The sequence below is a fragment of the Eumetopias jubatus genome, unplaced genomic scaffold (genome assembly GCF_037043125.1).
Source record: "Eumetopias jubatus isolate StellerSeaLion01/CBP00866 unplaced genomic scaffold, mEumJub1_p1.0 scaffold_1, whole genome shotgun sequence".
In the NCBI taxonomy this organism is placed as follows: Eukaryota; Metazoa; Chordata; class Mammalia; order Carnivora; family Otariidae; genus Eumetopias; species Eumetopias jubatus.
In genome coordinates, this window is record NW_028274807.1 from 205,631,798 (window position 1) to 205,641,961 (window position 10,164).

Genomic DNA, 10,164 nt, shown 5'->3' on the forward strand with positions numbered 1-10,164 from the left:
CTGACTGAGCCACCCAGGCGCCCCTGTGCTAGTTTAACCTTGCCTAGGCTCCCGGCAGCATCTTCTATGAAACAATGCTTGTGAAAAGCTGAGCTCGTTATGCCGAAGGAACAAAGCCAATCTCCAAAGGTTGTAGACTGTGTGATCCCATTCTATAACATCACCGAAATAACAAATTATAGAGATGGAGACGGATTACTGGTTGCCAGGGGCTGGGGACCGAGGGCAGGGCCGAATGTGACTCTTAAGAGGGTAGTGGGGGGGATCTTTGCAGTGAGGAAACGTTCCCGCCTATGGACTGTGGCAGTTATTCGAAGCTACACAGGTGTGAAATTTTCTTAGCGTGAAATACACATGTGCACGTGCACACATGCAAATGCACGTTTGTAAAAGTGATGCTTTGTCAGGGGCGCCTGGGTGGCTCAGTGGGTTAAGCATCTGCCTTCAGCTTAGGTCATGGTCCTGGGGTCCTGGGATCGAGCCCCGTGTTGGGCTCCCTGCTCATCAGAGAACCTGCTTCTCCCTCTGCCTCTCTTTCTCTCTCTGTCTCTCATGAGTAAATTAATGAAATCTTTAAAAAAAAAAGTGATGCTTTGTCTGGTTGTCACAATGTCCACTTTTGGTTGTACTACTCTACTTTAGTTTTGCAAGATGCTACCTGTGGGGGAAACTGGGTGAAGGATACATGGAATTACTTCCTACTTTTTTTTTTTTTTTTTTTGCTTTTTTTAGGGAATCTCTATTTCCAAATATAAAGGCTGAAAAGAAGAAAACTGAGCTAGGGGCCTGGAAATATGCTCTGAAGACACCACTGACAGCAGCATATGCCTTTGTGCTTTCTGCTACTTTCAAGCAGTTTCTGTTTGTTCTTTCAAGTGGGAATATCTTTTTTTTTCAATCTGTTTATTTGTTTGAGAGAAAGAGAGTATGCTGGGGGAGGGGCAGAGGGAGAAAGGGAGAGAATCTAAAGTGGACTCCATGCTGAGCGCAGAGCCGACAGAGGGCTCGATCTCATGACCCTGAGATCATGACCTGAGCTGAAATCATGAGTCGGATGCTTAACCGATGGTGCCACCCAGGCGTCCCTCAAGTGGGAATTCTTTTTTTTTTTTTAAGATTTAATTAATTAATTTATTTATTTGAGAGAGAGAAACAGCATGAGAGGGGAGAGGGCCAGAGGGAGAAGCAAGGTCCCCGCTGAGCCGGGAGCCTGATGTGGGAACTCGATCCCAGGACTCCGGGATCATGACCTGAGCCGAAGGCAGTCGCTTAACCAACTGAGCCACCCAGGCGCCGCTCAAGTGGGAATTCTTAATGGGCTAGGCTTGATCGAATGAGATCATGGCTGGGACAAGACCATGGGACAAGATCCTCACAACGATTCTGTGATGTACTACCTCAGACTAGTTCCATTTTACAGATGAGGACACTGAGACTCTGAACCTGCCAGAGGTCAGCACAACTGGGAAAGCGCAAGGCTGACCTGCAAGTCCAGATCCACCCCAAAGCACAGACCCCAGACACTGATTACAGTCCCAATGGCAGATATCTCTATGAAAGCAGTTAGCACATTTGGCTTCATGTCACAGAGCAAGCAATAACAACACAGTAAGTGCTCAATAAATGGTAGCCATTAATATTATTATTCACATAAACACTGTATTCAAAATCGATATGTCCTTCATAGTGTTAACCAAAGTATTGGGTTAGCATCACCTGTGATATCAGGTGGGTGTCAGGTACCCCTGGTATGATGGGATAGGGAAAGAACTTCACCTCCGTGGTCTACTTCCCAGAAACCTATAACCCCTGTCCAACCATGAGAAAACACCAGACAAGCCCAGATTGAGGAACATTCTGCAAAAGACGTGGCCAGTGCTCCTCAAAATGGTCAAAGTCATGAAAAACAGGGAAAGGCTGAGACACTGTCACGGTCCAAGAGAACTTGAGACGTGACAACTAAACGCAGCATGAAAACCTGGACGGGATCCTGGGACAGAAAAACATTAACGGGAAAACCGAGGAACTGTAACTAGACTCTGGAGTCTAGTTAATCGTCATGTACTGATGTTAATTTCTTACTTCTGGCAACTGTACTGTGGTCACATAAGACGTTACGTCTCTGTGTGAAGAACATACAGAGACTCTGTACTTCCTGCAAATCTAAAATTTTGCCCAAATAAAAAGTTGAGTTTTAAAAATTGATATGTCATTACTAGAATTAATATATATGATAGATAATAATCAATACATTTTAGTACAATTAAAATACTATTGACACCAATTACATTCAATATCTTTAAACAAGTCAATGTGTTTAACATGTTCATAATATAAATCCATGTATTTAATATGTGGACAAAATGAGTTCATGTTTTTAATATTTTAGTAAAAGAAATTCATATACTATAGTTTTGGTGATATAAATGGACATATCTGACATATTACTGAACATGTGAATGGTAATAATCTGTTTCTTGCTGGCAGCAAGCAGTGGGGAAATGGCTTGGTGACATTGCCATTTTTTGAAAAAAAAAGATTTATTGATTTATTGATTTATTGATTTTAGAGAGAGAGGGAGCACGAACAGGGGGTAGGGGTAGGGGCAGAGGGAGAGGGAGAGAGGGAATCCCAAGCAGGCTCCACACTCAGCACAGAGTCTGACTTGGGGCTTGATCTCAAGACCGTGAGATCATGACCTCAGCCGAAACCAAGAGTCAGACACTTAACCGACTGAGCCATCCAGGCACCCCGGCAACACTGTATTTTTAGAAAAATCCTTCTGGTAGCCAGTGCGGAGGATGGAAGAGCCAGAGGTTAAGGCTAGAGGTGGGAGGTAAGGGGCCAGCTGGGAGCTGGGTGATGGACTCTGGTCAAGTCCCTATTCCCCACCTTAGGTGTAGGAGACCCCTTCCTGTACCTCAGTTTCCACCTCTGAGGCAGGTGCAGGGAGGCTGGAGGACTCAGTTTCCCCAGCAGGGGCTGGCTCCTGGGCTAACATAAGGTGACCCACTGTTCCAGTTTTTCCAGGACTGTCTGGGTTTAGCCCTAAAAGTCCCCAGACAAACCAGGATAGTGGTCATCTTAGAAGCCTTCCCTCAGAACCAGGAGTCTCCCTGGGAGAAGGGGAGTGGGAGCTGGAGGAGGAGAAGAAAGGAGGGTCCTAACGGACAGAGAATTAACCAGGGCCTGGCTGAACTCTGGGATCAGTACAATAACCTCTTGCAGAACCAGGGACCCAAGAGCTAGGCTGGTCTGGTATTTACAGGAGTGTAGGCTATGGCATTTGGACAGAATGTGATGCGTGTGTTTGAATTCAGGGCATTTCCTGTGGCCCCTGACAGGGGTCCCTGCAGCCTCACCTGACCAGTAGTAGCGGTGCCACTGCTCCTGGGTGATGAGGCCCAGCCTCCGGGCCTCCTGGGCTCCGGAGCGCAGCACAGAGGTCAGGGTGGCCTCTTCGGGCCCGTGGCCCTCCACGGTCCCTAGCACCTGCAGCAGGTAGGTGGGGGGCACAGCGTTCTCATCCCTCCGGAAGCGTCGAACCACCAGCTCCAGGTCGCGTGGCCTGGAGGTCAGCTGGGCTCTCAGAGCCTCCCACTCCTTCTCCTCGATCAGTGTGGGGACTGGACAGGGGCCGTATTGGTCGCCTAAGAGGGCCTGGCAGAGAGAGGGGCACGGGTTCAAATCTTGGCTTGGGCGCTCAGCTCCGTGACCCTGGGTGAGATGCACTGAACGCCCCAGACATGGGCCCGGCTGTGGTGCCACGGTGATGGGTTCATTAAGACGCAGGCTAAAGCCTCAGAGCACATGTGCGTGAAGGTCCCTGAAAGCAAGGGACATCAGACAGGTACATTTTGAATCTGATCATGTACCAAGCATCAAGGGATCTTTTGCTGGGAAAACGCTCTGTGGAAGCTGACTGATGGCCCCCTAGGATAGCCAACCCTAATCCCTGGCCCCTGTTTCACACCTTATATGGGAAAGGATTGTGATAGTTATTTTCAGGTGTCAGTTTGACTGGGCTGAGGGATGCTCAGATAGCTGGTCGAATGTGATTTCTGAATGTGTCCATGAGAGCATCTCCGGAGTGAAGCCGACGGCCCTCCCCAGTGCAGGTGGGCATCATCCAATCCACCAGGGGCCCAAATAGGACCCCTCCAAAAAAACAAAAACAAAACAAAACAAAAAACCGAGAAAAGATGGATTCCCTCTCTCTGCTTGAGCTGAGCCATACATCTTCTCCTGCCCTCGGCCATTGGCGCTCCTGGTTCTTGGGCTTTGGGACTCAGAACGGGACTTGCATCCTCAGCCCCCTGATTCTCGGGCCTCAGGCCTACAACTGAATGACACCACCTGCTTTTCCAGTTCTCCAGCTTATAGATGGGAGATGGTGGAACTTCTCGGCCTCCATAACAGTGTGAGCCAATTCCTGTCAGAAATCGTATGTATCTCGTATCTCTCTGTATTGCCTCTTGGTTCTATTTCCCTGGAGAACGATGACTAGCACCAAGGTCTTTGCAGATGTGCTTAAGTGCAGGATTTTGAGCTGGGGAGATTATCCTGGATTATCGGAGCCCTAAATGCAATCCCAAGAGCCCTTAATAGGAGACAGGCAGAGGGAGAGAAAACTACAGCTTCTCATATATAGGCACCGGCTTGTCCCAGAAATAGAAATGTGGTGGAGCTAAGGCCTCCATTGGCCCTGCCCACATCTCATGCTATGATGTGGTCCCGGGGGCAGGTGGGTCTCAGAGGTACAAGGTGGACCCTGTCTTTATTTAGATTTAAGGATCGAGCTGAAGAAGAAGACATGAGAAAGGGTGCACGGGGCAGAGTGCCTTGCAAACAGAGAGGGCAGGATGTGCAAAGGTCCTATGGCAGGTAGTGGCTCCAAAGAGCTAGAGCAGGAAAGCCGGGTGGGGGAGGTGTTTGAGGAGGGGGCAGTGGTGAAACATAAGGCCATCTCTTGTGCTCATTTCAGCAGCACATACACTAAAATTGGAATGAAACAGAAGGCCATCCCCATAGGCAAGATTTTGCGGGGGGTGGAGGTGATGAGGCCCTAAGACTTTGGTCTTTTTTTTTTTTTAAGACTTTGGTCTTAATGCCAAGAACCCTAAGAGCCCCTCTCTCTGCTCCAACAGAAGGTGCAAACCGGAATGCTAGAGAATTAGGCTAGAGATGGTCTAGGACACCGAGCCTGACGTCTTGAGTTTCCTCATCATAAAATGGAAGCAATCACCCCTCCCCTCTTCACTGGGTTGTGCCAGAATATTCCACGGGTGTGCACAGAGGAAACTTGGATAAACAGAGCCTGTGATGATGGGAGGTTGAACAGGAGGCCACTCTCTGGGGGCCTTTCCCAAAGCATCAGCCTTGGAGCAGTGAGAGAAGTTGGAGAAGCCAGCCGACCACAAATCAGATCTTAGGAGGGAGACAAGATGGAAAATGCTCCTGCCTGAGGGACCAGAGCAAGAACAGGAAGAGCTTAAAAACAAACAAACAAACAAAAAACAACAGGAAGAGCCTGAAGGAAAAAGGTCAGGAGCCACCAGGAGCAACTCTCTGGAGACGCTAGAGCTGCGGGTGGCCCAGAGAGCCAGAGCCTCTGAAGGAAGTACCATGGGGAGGCTTCCTCTGTTACTCTTGCTGCCTAATGACTTATTTACCAGAGAGATGCTTCTCCAAGGGCCGCCAGCGCATCTCTGATCTCCACGGGAAGACCCCGCAGTCGGAGCCACTGAAGGAGAAAGATGCGGCGACTCTCTCGGGGGACAGAGGGAGATGCCTGGTTCAAGAGGAAAGCGGGAAGCGGGTAGAGGTCAGCCGCCTGCCCAAGGAGCCCTTCTGGAAGGATGAGCAAGGTCCCCGGGCTAGTCGGGCCTGGGGGAAGCTCAGAGATCATCATCCCGTCCCCCATGCTACCTGGAAGCTGCGTTGTGCTTTTCACTGCCTACAATTTGGGTTGCAAAATAGAATTCCTCCTGGAGTTCCTTTTTTCCCCATCACCCATTTTTCTTTAGAAAATTTCTTTCCTTTCCTTTTTTTTTTTTTTTTGAAACTCCATGAAATGATCAATCGTCGGGCTCATTTGGAAAACTAAATTGGAAGATTGGGGGGGAAGGTATGAAGGAGATACACAGCAGGAGGGTAGAGCCCTCCAAACACTAGGATGCATTTTAAAGCAATAGTAATTGAAGCAGAGGGGTTCAAAGGGCACAAACTTCCAGCTATGAGATAAACAAGGACTAGGGATATATAATACACAGCATGAGGACCATAGTGGATGCTCCTGTACATGTATTTGAAAGTTGCTAAGAGAGTGGCTCCTGAGAGTTCTCCTCACAAGGAAATAAACCACCTTTTTCTTTCTCTTTTTTTGTATCTATAGGAAATGATGGATATTAATTAAACCTATTGTGGTCGTCATTTCATAATACATGTAAGTCAAGTCATTAATGACGCACATCGGAAACTTACACATTGCTGGATGGCAGAAACATCTCAATAAAACTGGGAGAAGGGAAAAAGAAAGGCAGCACCAACAGACAAAGAAAAACATAGAGCAAAAGACTGAAAACGGAAGTCTGACTCAATTGATCGAACTTCATACATAATAAAGAAAGCTTCTCACACATGTTGGCCATATCTGAGTTTCTTCTGGGGAGGGAGGTCTCATCTCCAAGGCAGTACTAGACCCTTCGGCAGCGCTGAAAGTGTGCGCATCTGTGTTGTCTAATATGGTGACTGGTTGCCACATGGGACTATGAAGCCATCGCAACGTGGCTGGTGGCCCTGAGGACCTGAAATTTGAATCCTACTCGATCTTCATTTACCTACCTTTAAATTTGCCTCACGTGCTTTGTGGCCACTGTGCTAGACAGTGCGATTCTGAAGCCAAGCAGCCTTCAAATATTTCTCTTTATTTCCCTAGAAAACAGCTTTTGTAAGGGGGACCACCCTCTCCTACAGTCTCCTTTGTCTCCAGGAGAGGCTCCAGGGGAGTTTTCTTTTTATTCCGAACTGCTCGAAGCTTCTTTGTGACTAAGGCGTTTTGGGCAAAGATACTTTCTTGACTTTTTCCCTCTTTACCTTTTAGGACAGAGGTCAGCAAACTTTTTCTGGGAAGGGTCAGATAGCCAATCTTTTCAGCTTTGCCGACCAGGTGGCTTCAGCCACAACTATTCGGTTCTGTGTGTGTAGCTGGAAAACAGTCATGGATGATAGGTGAATGAAAGAGTGTGGTTGAGTGTGAAGCTTTAGTTACAAAAAAAAGAAAAAGGTTTATTTACAAAAAATGGGCCAGATTTGCCCCAGAGGCTGTAGTTTGCTGACCCTTGCTCGCACTTATGAGCTCAAATGTCATAGTTCTTGGATGTATCTGGAACTTGGTGGTGGAATAAATCAGGACTGTGGAATAGCATTTGCCGATTGTAGCCCAAACGACTAATTGTGAGCTGGGGGTTATTTTGGGGACAGAGAGGGTGCTGTTGGGGTGGGAGGAAAGAATGAATACCCTGGAACATGGAAAAACTGGCCCCACGTAGCGTCAGAGGAAGTTTGCCCTGAGGTAGGCTCTAGACTTCTCCCAACCCCATGAAGCACATGGGAGAAAAGAATTCCCAACATCCTGTGGGTTTCCATCCTTTCTGTGCTTTTCCAGGATCCCCACATTCCACACACATGAAGTGGATGAGGTGAGAAAGCTGGGGGTAGGTTCAGAGCAAATTCTAAGTTTCCCTTGGGCTTCTACCCTCTGCTCTCCAGCTCACCTGTTGCTTCCACTTGGCTGCTAATGTCTGGATCCCAGCTAGCTTGGTGGAAAATGAGTAGTGATCGATTAGCAATGTCTGCCCATGGGCAGGCTATGGAGATTAGGTACCATAGCAGAAATGCCACCCACATCCCTCCACTGATAGGTTTGGCTAGTGGGTAGGAGCCATATATCGGGGCTGGAATGAGAGAAGTAATCACCAACCCATCCCTCCCAAGAGACTCACAACAAAAGCGGGCCCTATGGATGTTTTCCGACACCGGTCGAGCTCCTCCAAGCAGAGTTCTGTGGTCATGTGGTCAGTGGCCTCAGTGTTCCGAATACCCCACCTCAGATCAACAACCTGGAGATTATAAGTGTCGGTGCGTCAGGGAGGTGGCAGAATGGGTGATTTTTTTTTCAATTCTTTTTGACAAAGGCATAAAGTTTCTTTCAGTAATTTTTGACAGTCTCTCCCCAAAGGGGGGATGTCCAAATTGAAAGAACTTGAATGAAGCCCATAAACCCAGGGCCATCATGAGGAAAACATCAGATAGACCCAGATGGGGGGCATCCTGCAGGGCAGCCAGTCAGCCCTCTCCAAGACTGTCAAGGTCATGAGCAACAAGGAAAGACTGTCTCAGACCAGAGTCAACCCCGCTGGGTCCCCTGGACAGGGTCCTCGACCAGAGAGAGGGCACAAACGGAAGAACCAGTGACATCTGAATGAGGCTCTTTCATAGCAGCGTACCAATGTCCATTTCTTAGTTATGACAAATGTGCCTGATGATGTAAGATGTTCACAATAGGGGGAAAACTGGGAGCACAGCATATGGGAACTCTGGACTGTAGGCCACCTTCACATAAATCTAAATCTGAAATAAAAAGTTAACTTAAAAACAACATATCAGGGGCACCTGGGTGGCTCAGTTGGTTAAGCGGCTGCCTTCGGCTCAGGTCATGATCCTGGAGTCCCGGGATCGGGTCCCTCGTGAAGCTCCCTGCTCAGCGGAGAGTCTGCTTCTCCCTCTGACCCTCCCCCCTCTCATGCTCGCTCTCTCAAATAAATAATCTTAAAAAAAAAAAAACAACGTATAAAAAAATGTTTAAAGAACTTGGCCATATTCAAACTGTTCCTTCCTAAGTGAGGACATGTCCATACTTGTTCCCAGAGCTTTCTTTGCAAAGGAGGGTGGTTAGTTTGGCCAAAATCAGACTTGGCAAGGTCTCCTTGACAACCGCACGCTTGCAGTCCACTTTCGCCTGCTTGCCTGAGGGGGGCCAGGCAGAATGGCTCAGAGTCTGATGATCGATGGCAGGCAGAGTCCAATTCCCAGCGCTGCTTCTTTCTTAGTGATATAGAAACTACGATGCATCTTATAATCAAGGGGGCCTGTGATGGTGTGGATCGTTGTCACACAGGTCAAGGAGTCAGGGTCAACTGAAGCCAACACTCCAAAGATGCTTTGTCAGTTTCCCCATCAAAACGTTCAGGGGGCAGCATCCTACGCCTGGATTGGTGCGAGAGCCATAGGGGCCTCTGTCTGGGGACTGCTGTCGACTGTGCCCAGCAGGTACACCATTAGTGTTCCCGAAAAAGGCACCTCCCACTTCTGTGTACACCCCAAACACCCCCACGGTCCTCTTAGACTCCCCCTGAAGCTGCCCCAGTCCGGGGAGGACCAGGAGGGCAGGACAAACCAACAACGAAAGGCAGGTAAGTGGCATGCCCAAGCAGCAGGGTCCCAAGGCGGCCCCCCCCCAGCACTCCCACACCTCCTGGGCTCCCCGAAGTGCCCGCAGCTATAATCCCTCCCTCTGCCTTTTTAGAGGACTTTCATCTCCACGGGGCATCACCAGTGCGGAGCCTCTCGGAGCCAAGGGTCCCGTGTGACAGTGTGGGTGGCAAACCCTTGGTCTCTAATTTCAGGACAGGGGACACCGAGGCAGGGAGGAAGCTATTACCTCAAACATCAGCCCATGCTTTTGGCAGAAGGTTTGCACTTCGGGGAAGGCCGTGCTCTGCAGGGCTTCTCTCTCTGCATCCATATCTGCAGGGAACAGCATGGAGGATGTTAGCTGGAAGATCCCAGAACCCTTTCTTGCCCCCACGGCTCTGCTTTTAGCCTCATTTGTCCCCACTAAGGCTGGGACCCTGTGGGGCAAATGAAAAGATACAAAAAAAAAAAAAAATCAAGAGGTAAACCTGAGAGGGACTTTCCTGGTATTAGTGCTAAAAATCCCACATCCCAGGAAACCCCTTAGTCCCAGCTAACCAGGATAGTTGGTTAGCCTAGCTTAGGGTTGCCAGATAAAGTATGGGATGCCCAGCTGCATTTGCGCTTCAGATTTTTAAGCGATGAAAAACTTGATAGCATAAGTATATCCTGTTCCGTGCACTATTCGGA

At 48.7% G+C, this 10,164-nt stretch overlaps 1 protein-coding gene across 1 annotated transcript in view; it reads right to left on the reverse strand.

Moving 5' to 3' along the window:
• The window catches only part of NWD1 (NACHT and WD repeat domain containing 1), a 53,793-nt gene extending 43,988 nt beyond the window's left edge, over positions 1-9,805 (reverse strand). Inside the window, exons 1-3 of the mRNA XM_028126835.2 lie at positions 9,722-9,805; positions 8,004-8,120; positions 3,363-3,660 (exon numbers count right to left, since the gene is read on the reverse strand). Coding sequence (XP_027982636.2) covers positions 3,363-3,660; positions 8,004-8,120; positions 9,722-9,805 — 499 coding nt within the window. The remainder of the gene's footprint in view (positions 1-3,362; positions 3,661-8,003; positions 8,121-9,721) is intronic.
• Positions 9,806-10,164: the final 359 nt, after the last annotated feature.